The sequence below is a fragment of the Anguilla anguilla genome, chromosome 17, assembly GCF_013347855.1.
Source record: "Anguilla anguilla isolate fAngAng1 chromosome 17, fAngAng1.pri, whole genome shotgun sequence".
Lineage (NCBI taxonomy): Eukaryota > Metazoa > Chordata > Actinopteri > Anguilliformes > Anguillidae > Anguilla > Anguilla anguilla.
This window is the reverse complement of record NC_049217.1, coordinates 31,947,363-31,966,753: the sequence shown is the minus strand read 5'-3', so window position 1 is coordinate 31,966,753 and position 19,391 is coordinate 31,947,363. Positions and strand designations below refer to the sequence as shown.

At 41.2% G+C, this 19,391-nt stretch overlaps 1 protein-coding gene across 9 annotated transcripts in view; it reads left to right on the top strand.

Moving 5' to 3' along the window:
- LOC118216126 (homeobox protein Hox-B3a-like) overlaps positions 1–19,188 on the top strand; it is a 50,803-nt gene extending 31,615 nt beyond the window's left edge. For 5 of the 9 annotated variants that reach the window (XM_035397152.1, XM_035397151.1, XM_035397154.1 and 2 more), the window contains exons 3-5: positions 10,693–10,759; positions 15,588–16,164; positions 16,977–19,188. In XM_035397152.1, coding sequence (XP_035253043.1) covers positions 15,696–16,164; positions 16,977–17,743 — 1,236 coding nt within the window. In that variant the 5' untranslated portion in view covers positions 10,693–10,759; positions 15,588–15,695 and the 3' untranslated portion in view covers positions 17,744–19,188. Of the gene's footprint in view, positions 1–573; positions 1,901–5,206; positions 8,940–10,692; positions 10,760–12,681; positions 13,367–15,587; positions 16,165–16,976 lie in introns of those variants that run through there. The other 4 variants (XM_035397156.1, XM_035397155.1, XM_035397159.1 and 1 more) reach the window with 4 other exon arrangements.
- Positions 19,189–19,391: the final 203 nt, after the last annotated feature.

The following is a 19,391-nucleotide window of genomic DNA, read 5'->3' as shown; positions in this document are numbered from 1 at the left end:
CACATTTATATAGGGCCTACACTTGCATGAACTGGTATTTATATAGCCTAGCCAACTCACAACTTAAATCTCTTTTCTATGGAAGACGTTTTTATTGTTATAATTATTACACTATAATAAAGACAATGAGGCCAAATAAGGATATTATATATAGATATATCCAATTCCATAAATGTTCCCTTGTGACAGATTTGAAGATTCCCGCACGTGTAGTGTGCACCATTGTTATGGATTGCTCTATGGCTCATTTTAAATTATGTGGCGCTTTTCCATTAAATTGTGGTGTCTTATTGCTCATGTTGTAATAATAATAATAATAATAATAATAATAATAATAATGCATTGATCGCTACAGGTCTCACAATTTTCTTGTGTTTTTTTTCCCCCACAAAGGAAACATTAGATGAGAAGTGACAGATTCTGGCGGTGAATAGTTTCACTTTCCAAACGATGTCTCAATGTATTTCACTGTCTCATTATTAGCTTTTCGCATGACTGTAAATACGCCTTCAGGGCAAGAGTAGTTTGACGGGCTTATCTTGCCCTGCTGACTTTTGTTCTGAGTAGTTAGAATGATTGCTGGTGCACTTTTATGGGTGAAGTGTGCAGGTTGTCATGCTTCTTTCTCTGGGCTGTGGCTGTTTACGGGTTTTCTGTGCGATTTCTTCAAGGCGTACTACGTCGGTCTGGTGTGTGGCTTCCCGGGTTTTTAATGATACAAGCTCGTTTTTATCAACCGTTTCATGCTTACTGCTACTTGACGCCAGGGCCTGGCAACAACAGACAATAGGCTATAACATTATTATGAGTACTCGGCTTTCAGGACTTGTGTGTGTAGGTAGTCGTCTACTGGTACCATGGTTCTCTCACTCTTTAAATCGCCCCGTGTCTCTGAAAATCGCTTTCGCTTAACTCGCATATAACTAGGTTACAGCAAGTGATGTAAAATTGTCATACTCAAACCGTTTTGCATTTTTCCGGATTAAAATAGACAGCAATCGAATTTATGGTCTGCGTTCTGTTAAGTCGCTTATAGTTTCATTAGTGACAAAAGTCACCTCGTAGGATATTCCCTACAGTCAGTTGTGCTGTGGTAAGATCAGTAGTGGTATAGGTGTATTCTAGCAACTGCAACAGTAGTAGTAGCAGAAGTAGTGGCTAATACTAGTAGAAGCAGAAAAAATATAATTTTTTATATTGTTACTTGCTGTTACAGGTTATTAAATTGGACAAATTCTCAATTTCCTGCCATTCGGCTAATAGTGAAATTTTCATTGTAAAGGTAAAATACATAAGTATACAACTTGAATACGCCACACTAATGTGACCTATGTAAGTGTAAGAGCAATCACATTCACAAATATTTGAAGCCAATCGTAAGCTCACCATGATGTGCTTAAGTGGAAGTAAAAAGACAATGGACTTGACATAAATGAAGAAAGACTATTATTTCCATCACCATGACTACCGTTTCTTCAATAGTACAGGCTACTGCTTTTCGTTAAACACCGACTTACCGTAGGCTATGAGTGTTTCTGGACATAGAAGACTCATATTTCCTTTGTAACATTCATTTTATAATTGTTTTATAGTGCGTGTTACTATTACTATGCTGTAGTTCTATGCTTGGAGCTTGAATGTTGGGTCAGAGTGGTTCTGCGATCTTCCACAGAGCAGACCCCCATCCCCCTCGCGGTCACGTGATTCATTAAATAATTAATGCAGAGGTTGCAGAATAGATATGTATTCGTCAGGAATTTCGCCGACATGGTCTCCGTGTCTGACGTGAAATTCAACTGTCCTTTCAAAAACAAGCGTATTAGTTGAGAAAAAAAGACAAGGAGAGACACACAGACTGCAATAAAAAAATTGGAGGGGAGAGTCTCGCCTTGTGGAAATTGTAAGTATAAAGAAAAGGGCAGCCCTACTTCTTGGCAAGTACCTGCTGCGCTGGGTTTTTTTTTTTTTTGTTTTGTTTTGTTTTTTTTGTTTTGTTTTTTTGGTGCGTTGATGTTAATTTATTATTTGCTGTTTGTGGTTTTGTGGTAAATGTATCAAAAGAATGATCTCAAAATATTTTTTTCGATTTTCTTCTTACGTTGTCATGCCTTCCGTTTCTTGTTCATTGTTAATATTCAACCATGGCAGCATGACTGGGAGGTACAACATGACATCTTACCATTTTGTGTGCCATACATGTCACTATATATGTGTGTTTTAAAAGTAACATTTGCTGTCCCCTCTCTCATCTCTGCGTTTTTCATGGATCCCTCTCCCTCTCCTCTTCTCCACCAGCTGCTTCCGTTGATTTATAGCGAAATGTAGGCGACGGCAGTGGTAGTTCGGCTGCCATTGTATGTTTGTGTGAGTTGTGTTGTTTATGGCCGCGCTCGTGATAAATCATTTCGCGGGTAAAATTATGTGCAATTGATGATACATACGGAGGGATTAGGAAGCGGTGTCTAGATCCTCCCTTCTCACCGGGTTTTCCCCAGTCAGTCAGTTCCCATTTGATGTTGGTGGACGACATACAGTAGGGGATTTGGATCTGTTATGAGATCTAATGCGATTCCTGGAGTTACAGTATTACAGGTTAAGGAAACCTTTGTTTATATTCGGAAAAAATGGGAACCTCTCATCATAACAAAAAGTCAGAAGTCCAGTACTGGGGCGTTACTGATTCTATTTCAATACAGGAGGGCTTTGCAACCTCATATTTGAATGGTCCAACATCTTCAGCATAGTATCTTGCGTATCACCTGCTGCTAAGGATACATATGTGATTCTGCATTCATTTAAACTGCTGAATTCACGAGATTTGTTATTTTCATTCTGTTATTATTTATTTTGTTATTCGGTAATTTCATTCGGCACAGGAGTTTCCGGAGTACCGTACACTAAAACAGGACACCAGGATGGAAACGCATTAAACTAGTGCTTTTGTTTTACTGTGTACTTTAATGCCCGAAAATCAAAATGAGGCATTATTACATATAACCGTAATTTTGGGGTCCAGGTTCACTATATTGCTAACTGTAAGTGCGAGGAAAGTTAATTTCAGCTCTCCACATGCAGTGCACTAGGCACGTAGTAACGGAAATACGATCGTTTAGCATCGTTTCGTCAGGTGAAAGACGAATGTTCGTTTTGTTAAACTGTTATGTTCGTGTTATGCACTTAAGCTGTATGCGGTGGAAAAAACAATGATTCACATGAAACAATGAACGCGCTTTCTAAGATTTGACATTTAAGATTTATTGTAGTATTGAAGCACTTTTGTATTAAAGTACATATTATAGCACCAATACCAACAAAGAGTTCATCCAAAAATGAATAATAATAATAGTAATAATAATGTCGTTAACCTCAAATGCCATAAGTATAATGAAACCGTGATAAAGGGTGATACTGTTGGTTTTCACTATATTTTACGTATTAATCAATGCCTTCGTTATATTCTACCAATTCATCCTTTTATTTATGTAAATAAATACAATAAAATTATATAAATAAATAAAAATGCAAGTAACCCCGATTAATGGTCGAAGCCGCAAGAAGCATCAATTACAAAACGCATAGCTTAACAGAGGCCGGCATTTCTAGGCGCTTTGTTTTGCAGGGTATGTGTAGAGTGACGACAGAACGTTTTACAGGAGATCAGTTATTTTTCTTTAGATATACTTTAAATCAGAAAGTCTCTATCTCAGCTATTTCAATTACCCCAAGCGCCACACACAATCACACACCGCACAGGCATAGACGCACGCGCACACAAACACACGGTGTATTTAGGCTTAGAGGGCTATACGACATATGCATGAATAGAAAAGACAACAACAACAATTATAATAATAATATTAATCATTATCATAATCACCATCATCATCATCATCAATCCAAACAGTTTTATTTCAGTCCAGTGTCTGTTCTGTTGAACTGGGGGAAAGGGATTTTGTGGACGGAGGAGCATGCATCTGTAAAAGCTCTCCGGCCAACACTCGCCCACAGTGTACCTGTTGAGCCGCTGTGTAGCGCGGATGACCTGACATCCTTGATTCTCTGAAAGCACTGCTGCAAACAGGAGGGTTTTGACTGCCCTGGCTCACAAGGAACACGAGGCGAGCCTCGTATCAACCTCAGCCGAATGTCCTGCTGATCTTTCCCTGTCTGTAGGCTACACATGCTCTGGGTCGGATCTTCTACTACACAGAACAAAGCACTGCGAACAAGCAGCCATGTTCACCATTTCTCGGCCTCGCGGAAAAGGGCGGCCTGGTCGCTGTTTAAATTCCACATAAGTGTACTTCCGTCTCACGGTGTTGCGCGGTATTAATCTGCTGTAATTCACTATTGTGACCAAAACAGAATGCGTTGCATTTGGGTTCATCCCCCTAATTTCTGTGTCCCCCTCCCGTCTGTTCACTGTCGGTGTTCCATATATTGCTCGTATTTCCATTCCACTGCCAATATCGCATAAGAGAGCCACGATAAAAGCATAACTCCTATATCCCCCTCATTAAACAAACATAAACCGCCACCATTATGTCATTCGAAGTAGTTTATTACTGAAAGGTGGGTATGCCGATTCAAAAAATAGGATTAAAATACAATCACATCACAAATTTGTTTTGTAAAACGCCCAATTCTTGTTAGCCTTTCTTGACCAGATCTTAAATCAGAAACGACATAATAATAATAATATTAATAATCTCGTTTTGTTGATATATGCATATTATGATCAGTCTCATCAGTCTGTGGTTTTAATCTGGTTTTAAAGGAGAGTGCATATCCTCGTGCTTTTCCAGGTCTTAAAGCTGAAAGGCGTTAGGATCAAGCCTTTCCCTTATTAATAAAGAGGAGAAGGCTGCTATTCAGTACCAAATGAAGATTACCAGTGAAAAGGTATCAAAGGGAGGCGATGGCTTTTTTGCCCAGCCGAGAAGTACGCAACAGCTGGATGTGCTCAAGAGAAGGCCAGGCTGGGGTTTAGTGAATCGGACCCGCACCGAGGCAGAGGCGAATGCGCCTGAAAGACAGACGTGCGTCTGTCGTATGCCTTAGTCTGTAGGAAACCTACGCACAACAGCCAAAAACAAAACCTATGCTCGACCTGCCTTTCAGGGAAAAAACATTATTGTATATGCATTAATACTGCGCCCCTAAACGCGTTAAAATAGTTGAGAAGCAGTTTCATTCGTTTTTACATTAACATTAATTCAGTATTGCTGTTTTTCTGGAAATATTCGTTGAACAAAGATTTGCGGCATAAAAACCGTGTGCTATACTGAGCATCCTTGAAACAATATAACATCAGGAAAAGAACAGCAATCGGGAATATGCTAACCCAGTACAGTATAATCCAGCCCGAGTCCGAAGACTATTTTTACCATATGGCCCTTGTGTGGGCTCAGTGCTGAACGTATCCTCTCTGCACAGTATACCATAAAGTCCTGTTCGTTTTGTATGCCTTGAACGTCCACCGCAGTAGGCCAAGGTATCAACCCTCCCACCCAGTGGAAACCACAAGGGGCGAAGGAACACGCAAAGGAGGAGGCCTGATTTCCTCGCACTTCGCAGAAACCGAAGATTCGCGGAAGAAAACCGATCTCCAGGTTAGCGTGTTCTCGGAGGTTCGATTGGCTATCGGCCCATTTTGCTCTCAATGGATTAAAATCAGTATAGTAAATTTATTTAGAACGAAACAATGGCGTTATCTGTTTTCATAATCCATGTGCCTTTCATCTCGCGTATCCAGTGGTTATAAATATATGCAAGCTGTAACAATGCAGGGTGACTTTAAAAGATATTCCGAAACGCTGCCCAAAGCTTCCAAGTAACGTCCTGAAGGCTTGTGGAACACAGGTAAGCCTCGCCGGCTCATACTGACGCACGGTTCGTCCTCCTGTTCTGCAATGGTTCCGACACCGACAGACACCGTCAACCGGCGCTTAATCCAGTCTGTGACCGAGGCACGAGCCAAACTTAGATGTGCACGCCCTGGTAGACGTTTTGTCTTCTAACAGATTAGACAGATGTCTTTAAATAGGTAACTAAGAGGCGAGATGGCTTGCTCGATGCACTCTCCCCCCCCAGCCAACCCCGTTTCCCCATTTTCTCTCTCTTTTCTTTCCCTCTCTCTGGCTTCTCTGGCTTTTTTCTGTTACGTTAGCACTGGCTTTCAATGGTTTATTTTCACAGAGCCAAAACATCGGCGCCTCTTAAGAAATTATTGAAGTGTTCAGATTCAGAGATGGGCACGTATACAATTAAGCGATTAATAGGTTGAGAGATTCTTTTTCGACTGAGAAATGAAAAAGACACACGAACCGGTGAACGGATCCTGAAGGTTCATGTAAGAAGATGCATGTGGACGTGACTTACGACAGTGAGGACGTCTGTTACTCTTCATTTGGCCATTCCCTTTTTCTTAAAACTCTGGCCGTTTGTGCATTTGATTCCATCGTTTTTAATCCATGCTTAGCATAATTTGCTGTCTCTAAAGCAACAACCGCCATAAAACATCAAAATACTGTTGTAAGATGACATAAATAGCATTAGCGCAACAACACAGGGTTACTCGTGTTTTAACGAATATAGAGTACTGCCATGCTTGTGTCAAGAAGGTTAAATATATTCGTTAAAATACATAAATTGTACGCGCGCAAATTTGCATCTACCCGTCCGGGTAAAATAGGCTTTGTTTATAAGACCAGAAAGATACATATTCACACTTATATCTAGTCTCCCAGTTTAATAGTATATATTTTAATATTTTAGTCATTGAAGTAGCCTGGTTCTTTCTGTGTGGGACCAGCGAGTTCCCTGGAAAACCTGGCATATACTAATATTTTTGACACATTAATGGCATTAACTATTAAGAAGTTGGTGCTTCTGTTCACCCAGACTTGGCGGGTGTATACTGCAGAATTAATTGCAGAAGCGTCATGGCGTTTTCCTTGTTTGCATCATTGGGAGCTCCAGACTGTGCTTTTCACAAATCCAGCCTTACTTTGTTGAAAAAAAAAAGTTTAACAAATTGCCTTCCAAGTCTTCTGGCGAGCACACCATCACGTGGTTTGGCCCGGCTTCCCCAGTTGCTTGTCTTACAAGAAAATTGTTCTGTATTAGGCCACACTTAAGCCTTTCTAAATCAGTTACGGTTGCCCCAAGTAAAAATGGACATCCTCACTGCAGCTCCTGCCCTTCGCGCAAAAAAGCGAAAACCACAAAAGCCCTATTTGACTTTGACTTAAGAGATTGTATCATAAACAAAACCAAGGACACAAATTACGGGGAAAGAACTGATTACTAAACAGTTTGATGTGACCGTGTGTAAGAGTTGGCATAACCTGGCAGCTGTATAGGTTATGTATATTTTCGTTGAAGAATGTGAAGTATGGCTTTTCCTCGGCTACGCGCAAGTTTTATGATTACTGCGAGAATAACGGTGCCAGTAAATTTTCCTAAAATACACAAAAATAGAATTCAATTTCTTAGCATCGTTTCGATAATATGAGATTAATTAGAACATATCTAATCAAGAATTATAAAGCAGTTAAATTTAACCCGAGTTAAACGTCGCCAAATGCAAAACTATCTGACAGAATGTTTTTATTTGTAGTTGTCTCGTAAAGTTTCCCCTTGTCATATTTTGTCAAGCGGGCAGATTTAAGGTTCCGGGAGTGGTGATGGCAGTTGGATCCAAGCTCCTCCCAGTTCGCCTGGCCCTTTGTCTGCTCCCCTCTGCTTTGATTCTCTGTTAAAGATTACTTCTCTTGACGTGTCGAAGTAAAAATTAACTACACTTTCTATAGAATATGCTGTTTTAGGAATTTTGGAGAGTGTTCCAAAGAGCTGAGCCAGGGAGATCAGCCCCTTAGGCTTCACTGCGAGGCGCGGGTCGGTTAAAGTCGGAGAAAACGTCTTTCCGTTTTTTCCTACTTACGAAATAAGTTAAATTACAAATGAATCCTCGGATACACACTCAAGAGGCAGATCAGCCCTGTGCAATATGGTCCACTGTGGCTTAGATTAGTAATGATAATACTGTATGGTACATTAATGTAAAATATTAAAATAAAACATCAATCTCCTGACCTCTAAGCACCAGTGGACAAAGGTTCACCAATAATTTGTTCCCGTTAATAAATAAAAAAATGCAGTTCGACAGAATCTATACTGGCATTAAGAACAGGATCGCTAGGCTGAAAGTAAGGGTTTAATTGTAATCCATGGGTAATTAGTTGAGGGATATCTGCGTGGGTGTAAACCAAGCCCCCTCTCTCCGAGCTCCAGTGAGAAGTGCAGAAACCCCTCTTATCAAAAGATTGTTTCCAGAGACCTCGCATTTCTCCTCTTCCTCACAAGCCAGAAGTGTTGAAAGTCCTATGTCATCTGCCAGAATAGGAGAGAAAGAATAGTTTCTCATACCCCCCGTTAAAACAAAGTCGATTTGGATAGTAGCGCGCACTGGACTCGCTTCAGTGGTGGAATTAATTGAAGTCGTCTGGTGAAAACGCCTTCGCGGGGACAAGGGGATATGAAGAGATATTTTTTTTGCTTGCGTCGTTGGATGAAAATAGTCTAAACTGGAATAATTTTGGAAAAGTAAAGAAACTAATGGCTTAAGAACACAAGACACAAGGAAAGATTTTTCATTTGAGAATCACTTATGTTGACGCAGGATAATCACGTGATCACATCATTTTAGGCTTTATTTTTGGAATTTGGAAGGCCCTCATCTTGCGGTTAAAACATCAGATAACCCAATCTGCTGATAATAATAATGTTTGGTAATAACAAATCGGAGTTTCGCTAATTTGCAGACACGTCGCACTGGTCTTTGGAACACCTGGAAAGAGAGAGCTAGGATTAATATATAGCAATATATTATATTTCGAGGGAATCCAAAGTACTTCCGCTGGTTGATCATTAATCTGGTGAGTTATTGCTCTTCAACACGTAGGTCACTGGAAAAGCCGAGCACCAATCTGTCAAATGAATCTTCACCGCATGCACCCTGTGTTTATGTTTCGCATTTTACTCCCAGGGTTTTCAAAAGTAGGTAGACTTCAGCTGGCAAAGGATCTACTTCAGTTGTAATTAAGAATATAAGTTGAACATTACTGCGCGGGAGAATTTGAGAGCTGTACGCGTCGTGCAGCTTACTGTGAGGAGATTCAAGTTTTTTTTACGGAAAATCCAACAGTATTGTAACCTGCGGGCGCAGTTTAGGCTGTCCCATTTGTAGGGGAAAAAATAAAAGCATTCTCCACCCCTTGTACCAGGCATTTTATTTGGATAAATCCAACCCCTACAGAAACAGGAACCAGATTTCGTTTTTGTACCAGAGCCCAATTTAGGAGTAGAACATCATTTTATTTAGCTGAATTAATGCTGATTTAAACGTTTTCTTCTTGAATATTTAAAACGGATGGGTGGCTTCTCTTAGAAAAAATAGGATAACCCAGCCATTGCATCAAGATGCATCCTTTGTCTGTAAAACTGTGCAGCACTGAAGGCTCCAGCCTATTTATAGACAGCATTTCCTCGGGATTAATTTCCTTCAGAAGGGACTGAAAAGCGACTGTCTTACATCACTGAAAACACGGCGGCAGGGATGGAGGAAAGCCAAATCAGAGCGTGGAAGCAATACATAACTTTATAGCGCTGTAGGCCGCGAAGCGAAGGGGGTCAGGGAATCCTCTTTTTGATTTATGTGCTTGGGTAGCTGTCAGGAGCCATGGAAGCACGAGCCTGAACGTTTTTATTCTTGTTTAACAACAGCTATCATATTCAAACGGCCATGCTGCTTTCATTTATACTTCCACCATCTGTGTGTGTGTGTGTGTGTGTGTGTGTGTGTGTATATATATATATATATATATATACACACACACACACGTTTTCTTCCCCATTTCCCTGGGAAATGGTATAATGCGTTTTCGGGCTTTTCCTATCGCTTCATAATGGTCATGCGTCTGTACTTTATGGGGTTTCCATGGCTATTCCAAAGTGCCTTCGCGCTGTTCGCCTTATTTCGTGCTTGTGTGTCAGAGCGATGTACTTTGCGTGTTATATTTTTAATTTTGCTTATATTATTATTATTATTATTATTATTATTATTATTAATCTTGCTGCTGGCGGTGGTCGTGCTGGCGATTAGTTAATTATGATACTGAATAACTTCTTCGCCTCATTTTCTCAACGAGGTGTAAGTTGCCCTGTGGCTATTCCTGGCCTTTGTTTACAGTGTAACTGGAGGATACGAATATCTATTTTATATTTTCTTAAAATTGCGGAGTGAGATGACAAAATAACTAAAAAACGAAAAAACTTTTTCTGACGTTCAAGGAAGAAAAACTAATTGTGTTTTTAATAGAAAAGAGGCAATGTAAATTCATGTGTAAATTAAAAGGTGAAATTGATTGATCCCAGACAAAAAGCAAATTTAAATATATTATGTCATACATCAGTACAATTAATCAATAAAAAGGTTTCCAGGGTACGCTCGGATCGTTTTTTGAAGAATTACTTTCGCATACACGAAAACTATTTGGGTTAACCATACCTGCCACTATAGCACAATCTCGAACAGTCATTCTGTTCGATTTTTCTACAAGAGGTCATGTGTACCATATCGAACTTTCTGCAACCCCTTTGATCGCATTTTTCCATTTTTTTCTTTTATAGCTTTTACGCACCCTCAAGACACGTTATACCTGCACGACATCCAGTACTGATAAGCAGTATTATCTCGGTAAGTGATCGCTTTTTAAGTAAATTCATATATGTTGTGCAATGCTATTGATCTTGTTTCGTGCTGTGGACTGTCAAGACATGCATTTAATGATTTTGAGTCATTTGTGGTAGCATCTTTATTTTAATTCACGAGATATCGTAAGGCATGGTCCAATAAGGGATTTAGCTACTCATTTTGTACACATTAAGCCGATATGGGGAAAGGTGACATTTTTGTGGTGTTGTACAACAATGTTTGTTTTCAGTGGCTTTCAGTGGTCTATCATTTTACAGTTGTATTCAATCTGCGTAACAGAAAATGGTATTGCAGACGTTTTCATTGTTTAGGGTAATGGAATTTAAAGCCAAATACCTTGTGTATGCTTTTCGTTTTGGAGTTAACAGAACACTGATTTAGCTCAGTTAAAGTTTTGTTTCTGTTCCATTTTGGCGAAAATAATCATAAGACTACCGGTGGGATCCATATACGTTTCCTTCGCACGCAGAAATAATAGATTTTCATATTCTGATGTTTAATTTTCAGAATAATGAGACAATAGTAAAATACTGCATCATACATCAGTCATGTCTTCAACTGGAGTTGAATTTCATGCGGGTGAGCTAACTGAATCAAATAAATTAGATGGCATAGATGGCATATATAAATACACTGACACACATACGCACCAAGTCATACGTTTTAATATACTGACTCAGCTTAAACAGTCCGTCCCTTATCAGTTGCAGTTTTATACGTTTATTGTTGTCCACTGATAAGAAATGCTTCAAATCATACCTCAAGGTAACTGTAATGAAATAACTAAATACAAGCCTGTTCTTGCACCGGTTACTTCGGTTATATTTCAGCATCGTCTCATCAGACTGGTTAGCTCGTACTCCACTGTGAAAAAAGAAAAATGCACATCCAGCCTGTTCCATACATAAGTCCACTTGTCTAGTCTTTCATCTTGAATCAGATTCGTGTTTGTCTTGGGTAAACTTTGGTGGTCATACTCTTTGAGAGTAATATATATATATATATATATATATATATATATATATATGCCACTTGACGTGTTTTATAATATAATTATTATTATTATATATAATTATTATATTATACGTCAAGTGGCGTATATATATATATATATATATATAATTATTATTATATATATACGCCACTTGACGTGTTTTTGTGATTAGTAAGCGTTTCGCTTAGTTCTCCTTTGGCCTTCTCTTTAGTCATAGTTGGAAAACCACGAACAATGCTGGGAAGGAAAGTTGCTAACACCTACATTTTTGTCTCCTACCTTCCTCCTACACTGCACCAGGCCCTTTCTAATCAAGTGCCAACACGAAATATATCTTTGAAAAGTTGTATATCTGCTATACCACCGTTTAGTTAAAGACGTTTCTTTTATATACTACGCGGATAGCGAAAAAACGCGGTGGTTGGGGGGGGGGGGGGGGGGGGGGGGCGGAGGGGGGGATGTTTTTTTGTTGTTGTGAGTTTTGAAAAGTTGATCTACCTTTTCGGCCCCTGGATGTCAAAACACGCTGAAGAAAGACGCAGGAAGGTTTTCTATGTACCACACTTTGACATATGAAGTTGTTGATGACGTGCACGGAATTGCCATGCTGCCTGCTAACCCAGCCCCTCCCCCCTTACTTTTACCGGCTTGTTTTGACACCCCTGCTTCTGTTTTACTGTTCGCCAGTGTCGGCTTCCCCAAACATTATCCTGCGTTTTACCCCTCATGAATTACTGCAGGAGTGGTGTGTGTGAGAGCGAGAGTAAGTGGTGGAGAAAGAGAGAGAGGGAGATCTGCAGGTCGTCAGGAACCATGAACACACTATAGATAGCTCCTGAGTGCCTGTGTGTGTGTGTGTGTGGGGGGGGGGGGGGGGGGGGGGGGGGGGGTATTATATAGCCTAGCAGAGGCTAAAAATTGGAGCATGCTCATTTAGAAAACAAAATGTGTACAGATTGACGCCTTGCTTTGAAACGCTTGAACCGAAAAGCACCAGGTTACTATCCACACTGTAGGCCTCTGTCCACCATGTCTGTAATTAGCATAATTTTTCCACTAGTGACGCTGTCTGATGGGGATTCACTCCTGGCCGGCATTCCAAGCCAGCGATACCGTGTTTTCAAAAAGCGAAAAGGCCTTGTGTTGACAACACTACAAACAAACGACTAAAAAAGGGCAGACGAAAAAAAGAATGATGCGAAGAGAGGTGCATTGGGTAAATTTCACTACGAGCCAATGTTCTGTTCGGATTATGATGTTAAGCTTTGCGCCGTGAGAGACGGGGGGAAGTCTGAGGCCATTGTTATCAGCGAGCAGGGCGTACCGTCGACAGGGCAGCCAGAATCTCACTGCCTGTCCATTCGCAGCCCCCTAGCTTTCCTCAGATATTTGATGCCATTCTAGCTTTTCCTTCCAAACGGACGTAATCTGTAAGGGGAAAAAAGCAATTTGGTCAACGGCGACCGTTGTACAGACAGCGGTGTTTTCACATTTCGGTACTAATTTCAAAGAGGGAACTCTGGTTAATTGATTGCACTGAAGCTGGATGCGAAAAAATATGATGTCTACCCGTACTTCCCACGTCGGAGGCTAAGGTAAGCTGGACTAGAATAGGCTATCAGTTTGTGAATGGCGGAGTATGTCCCAGTGATTTATGACCGTATGACTCCAATCGCGGTTCAAGAAGAGTTCACAATGCTTTAAGCTTCCTTCCACGCCGCAAGTCCTGTTTCTTTCTCTCTGCATCTCTATCCGGCTGATCCAATTTAGCCATTTCTTCGCAAAGCAGCTGGGCTAATCATTTTAGTGCGATTTAGTTTGGCACCTCTCCGTTAATCAGTATTCACCTAAATTTCACGACAGAAGTCGCCCCATTTATAGCATACGCGTACATTTATCGTCTTATTACTGTTTTGTATCTTTTGTACTTAAAAATATATTTCCCTGTAATTTTAACGTTGTCGTAGTAACATTCAGGAACAGGGCCTATGTCTTTTTATATTTTAATACACGACTGAGCGAAGATTGCTGGCAGATCAAGTGAAAAATTCGCTATTTTAAATGCACTCAAATATTTAGCCTCTATTGAAAGCAAACCTACACAACATAGATTTCTTTGCTTCTGCATCCAATAACCTATTGATTTATTTCAGATTTTGGACGGTCTTTAATTGCGATGAGAAACCGTTGTTTTGGTTCTTGTGTTGGAACAGCTCTTCAGCGTAATCACTAGTTTCGGAATCGTGATCATACAGATCCATAGAAAACAACGTTTTTACTGCAGTACACAGGCCATTGAATTATTCACTCTCTTTTCCAGGACAAAACTGTTAATATGTCTCATTCCTGCTGTTATCACAGTATATACACCCGCAAAACAATAATTTCGAGTAAACAATCGGGTTTCTAACGTCAACTATAGAGACAAATGACCGACCTTCGTGACATGTTGAGAGTTGGGATAAAATGGTTAGGTTTCTTTTACTGTAGTACCCATTCCAAGACACAAAATATAAAATGTATTGTAGGCTACTGTCATCTCGCTTCAGCTGATTAATACGTTGTTCATAAAGGTGTGTGTTATTGGTTTGAAAAAATATATTACGCAACTGTCGTCCGTTTTAAATGTCAGGCTGAAGTGAACCATTCCAACGAGTGCTTTGTTTTGTGTTCATTTCCTTTCCTTTGACAAACATGTATTTACGTGAATTTATAATATTCCCGTTGGTTACGACAAGTAGACTACTTTTTTTTTTTACAGACAATACTGTGCTGTCTTTTGTTAAGTATTCGATTATATAAATTATTTTAATTCGTTATACGAATTTAAAGGAGGATATATTTACTTTGTCCGTGAAATGTAGGACGTATTTGGGAAAATTAGTCTTGTGTTGACTTAGGCTGCAATGGGAATTTTAGACATATTGTAGTTAGCTTAGAAGTACACAAAATGAGTCCAGGTGCTGAAGAGTAGACTTGTACTGGACTTCGCCACACCACTATATAAAGAGCTCTTGATCGTTACAGAATTGTCTGTTTTGTCAAAAGAACCTCATGCACCAAACCGTGTTGGTGTTCACTAATCCAAAGTCGAGAGCGCAGGTGCAAATGCCCGTATTATCTTGATGTTAAATATTAAACATTTTAAACACATTAATGTAAAAATAAAAAACGAACTAAACAAATCACGGCATTCCGCAAGGTCACGTGTGCTGCGAGTATGGCCTTGTAAACACTAATCTACTCCACAGCATCACAACCTCATTATTTCGTTATGAATTGCGTTTGAAGTTATTTTCGTTCCTCATACATGCCATCTTATACACGGCCCCACTACTGTGCATTTTATAAATAATGAGTGGTTGCATACACCTCAGTCAAATAAAATGTCGTTAGATTTTTGGAAAACATTTTCGGCAAAAAGGGTATTTTTGACCGCACGTTATAATATATAAACCGCCATAAAATGCAAAGCCACCATTATTCGATCTTAAGTGATATAAGAACAGACATTTAATTCTAAAAGAATGGGTCGTGATTTTACTACAAAAGTTTATTGTAACAGCTGAAAACGACTGATAACCTGAACAAATATTGTGTGTTCTGTATGTTTGCTGGTGGAAACGTTAGAGAATGCGCGTCGTATATGACTGAAATATACGGAGGGAGGGAGGGAGGAAAGGAGAAGCGCTCGTAGTCTGACATGGCATCTGCGAAACGCGTTGTGGGAAAGCGCTATTCATGTCACGAGGCTTTTCAGTGCCTAAGATGGATTTATGCCCGGGTCTCTCTTATGTGATTCTTAAAACCTTTCAGGTCAGCTTCCAAGAGGCCACTGGAAGGAGACTGTCACGTGACCTCGGGTGCCAATGTTCTTCCAGAAGGTCGTCGGGACCCTGGTAGCCAGTGACGCTCTTTTTGGAAATGCAGAAAACAACCTATTACGACAATTCGACGCTTTTCGGAGGTTACTCGTACCAGGGGGCCAACGGTTATGGTTACGATGCGCAGCAGCCCGCGTACCAGCCCGCGGCTCACCTGGAGAACAGCTACCAGCGGTCTGCCTGCTCTGTGCAGAGCCTGGACGGGAGCGCCCTGCAGCATCAGGCCAAGGCTAAAGAGCTCAATGGGAGCTGCATGCGACCCAGTCTACCACCTGAGCATCACCAGTCCACCCCCGTGTCCCCACCCCACAACCCCGCCAAAAACCCCAACAGCAGCACGGTGCCACAGCCGGGGACCAGCAGCAGCGGAGGCACAGCGAAAACACCCCCCAAATCCTCCTCCAACCCCACAAACCCCACGCTCAACAAGCAGATATTCCCCTGGATGAAAGAATCGAGGCAGAACTCCAAACAGAAAAGCAGCTCACCGAGTGTCAGTTCAGCTAACGGTGTGTGCCAACCTCTCATCCACAGACTTTATGTAAGAAATGCACAATAAACAACACGTTTCCATTGCTGTTAAGCTCAGTATATGCAACCCACTTTGCAGCTAGAGTGCTCCATAACATTAACAGGTAATGGGGTCTTAGCCTACCTGGAAAAAACGTTTCAATTTAATATTTGCATTTCAGCAGTCTTATCTCGGCCCTGTACAGTATTTATAGAGGATAAGGAAGTGGGTCGCGCCGGTGTGGGACCACCAGGTGATTGTGGGACATGGGACTGATTTGCGCCATCTTTCTGTAGGCTGCCCGTGAGCTTGACAGTGCATTTAAAATGTAACCTTATACACGAGCCGCGTGGTAAAATTACAACGGAATAACATGAACCCATTCAAAAAATGTAATCATGCATTAGAAAATACATCTCTGTGCACCGTTATAGAGATGTTTACACTTCTCTGTTCTTTGGCAATCCAGACAAAAGCTTTAGCAAATGGATAAACCAGAACGACCGCAGAAAACACAAATACAAACCTTTATTGCGTCTTTTCTGACATTTAGGCTGTATAAAATGGAACCAATCAGGCACACCTGCATCAGGCCGCTTCTTAGAGGACGGGGTGCCCAAGAGGCGCCTGATGTAATTTACATACAGCAGGTCAGCGCTGGGACTCACATCTCTTAATAAACGCCACGGTTATGAAGAGGCCACTGCTAATATCCAGGGTTAAGTTTCATCGCCTGTTCCATGGTTTATTAGGAAACGATGCATTCAATTTCTGTATGTAGTAATTATGTTTTATTTCATTTACACTCAGTGGAGAGCAGCAGCGGCGGAGAGAAAAGCCCCCCGGGTTCAGCGGCCTCTAAGAGAGCGCGCACCGCCTACACCAGCGCGCAGCTGGTGGAGCTGGAGAAGGAGTTCCACTTCAACCGCTACCTCTGCCGGCCGCGGCGTGTGGAGATGGCCAACCTGCTCAACCTCAGCGAGAGACAGATAAAAATCTGGTTTCAGAACCGCAGGATGAAGTACAAAAAGGATCAGAAGTGTAAAGGAATGGGCTCATCTTCGGGGGGGCCGTCTCCCGCGGGAAGCCCCCCCCTCACGATGCAATCATCCTCCGCCTTCATCAACTCCATGCACACCATGACCGGTAGCTACGACGCCCCCTCTCCGCCATCTTTCAACAAGTCTCATCAAAACCCCTATACAATATCTGCAGCCTATCAGACCCCCATGAAGAGCTGCCCCTCCCAGCAGAAGTACACCAACACGGCGCCAGAATACGACCCCCACGGTCTGCAGGGCAACGGCGGTGCGTATGGAACTCCCAGCATGCAGGGCAGCCCTGCGTATGGAGGAGGAAACTATGCGGACTCCATGCACTCTACCGGCCCATCTATGTACACCCTTAATCACCTGCCTCACCCCCAGTCTAATAACATGGACTACAGCGGTGCCACACAGATGCCTACCAGCCAGCACCACGGACCGTGCGAACCGCACCCGACATACACTGACCTCTCATCCCTCCATCCTTCTCAGGGTAGAATCCAAGAAGCTCCTAAGCTAACGCATCTGTAGCCTGGAGAGGAACCCAAGCTTTCTGGGCACTGCAATGGGACTGACTGCAGCAGGCCTGGAGAGGAACCCAAGCTTTCTGGGCACTGCAATGGGATTGACAACAACAACAAAAAATGACCCAGTGGTTTCTTGCTTTGTCAAAAAAAAAAAAAAAGTGTTGATGTTGCAGATTTTTTTTCGTGTGATGTTCGTCTACAGTGTATCCGTTTTTCTTATTTTGAATCACGTGAAAGACGACCCAGCCCCTAAGAATACAGCAGTTCAGAGAAACTGCGTTTGGAAACGGTTTATAGATTCCCCGATGACCATACGTCATCCTTATTGACGCCTTTTAGGATATGCCTTTATATAAAGCCAACAGTACTCCGTCTCGGCGTGAGAAGCCAGTCGTGTTGACGTCATCGACGTGCCCAGATAGTCACACGGGCTTGGAATATTTCAAGAATTAATTACTTTCAAGTATCTTTAACTGGAGCAAGAAAACCACTGGATTGTTTTCGGTTCATTTACTTTCTCATGTTACCTCTTTTTTTCTTAAATGTGTCGCTTATAATTAATCTTCCGGAATTAGTACGAGAGCCATCGCTTTCTTGTGGTCACATAATGCCCTTACTTTAGTCGTTACGTTATACGAACGGTATAAATATCGAATTTTTGTTATGGATTTACGCATTTAAAATTGTGTGGTATACACGAGCCATTTGGGTTCCCATCAGCGAAGTGTACGAGTTGAGAAAACCATTACCAGAGCCTCACCGCCCACTTCCTCAACCTCGACGCAGCTGCCGCTGACTCACTCTTTTCAGTTCACGCGCATCAGCCAGCACTCAAAAAGCCCACCTTCTTGAATTCTCAACTTGACGTGAAAACAGGGTATATTTGAACATGCCCAGGAAACGAGTCCTAAGTGAATTTGTGTAGGCATTCACAGTGGCTCTCCCGCCTGGGCATCACAATTGCACTTAGAGTTTACATTTTAATGGGAGATAACATATTTTGGAACGGAAGGCCTCCAATAAGCTCAATCCTGGACGTCTGTCTGAGTGTGTGTTCAAGTGAACATTAATAAATATATATATTTATTTGTAATAGACCGTTTTAATAATTCTTATTTTGTATTATTTATCCCCATGTATTTATATCAAATGTACATTTTAGTATTTACCTGTTATAAAGACATTGTGTTATTGTCATGGTTACAGATTTATTTTAGTTATTGTCTTTTAGCGATGAGTAGTTTTATGTTACCCTTGTATATATATAGTGTACTGAGTTATACAGGAGGAACGTGGACGGATCCAGACTGTTACTGAATAGTCCAGAAATAGACGAAGTGTTGCAAAACCGTTTTGGAAAACCTCCTTAGTTCTTTGTAGTCACTTTTGGTTCTTTGTTAAGAGTTGCCTGTTAAACAATTCTTTAATAAAAAAAATCCTGTTATTGTATTTTATCTAGCTTTCTTAACCTCACAGGGGAAAAAGTCAGTTTGCCACATTCTATAGCAACACCACGTGTCACACTAGCGCTCACACAGACACACAAAAACGCATTTAGTATTTTTGTGGCGCACACACAAGCAAGCAAAATCCGGGTTTCTTGAGAGCATGTGTTCTGTCTCTGCTCGTGGCAGTGCCAGACCCGCCAAGAA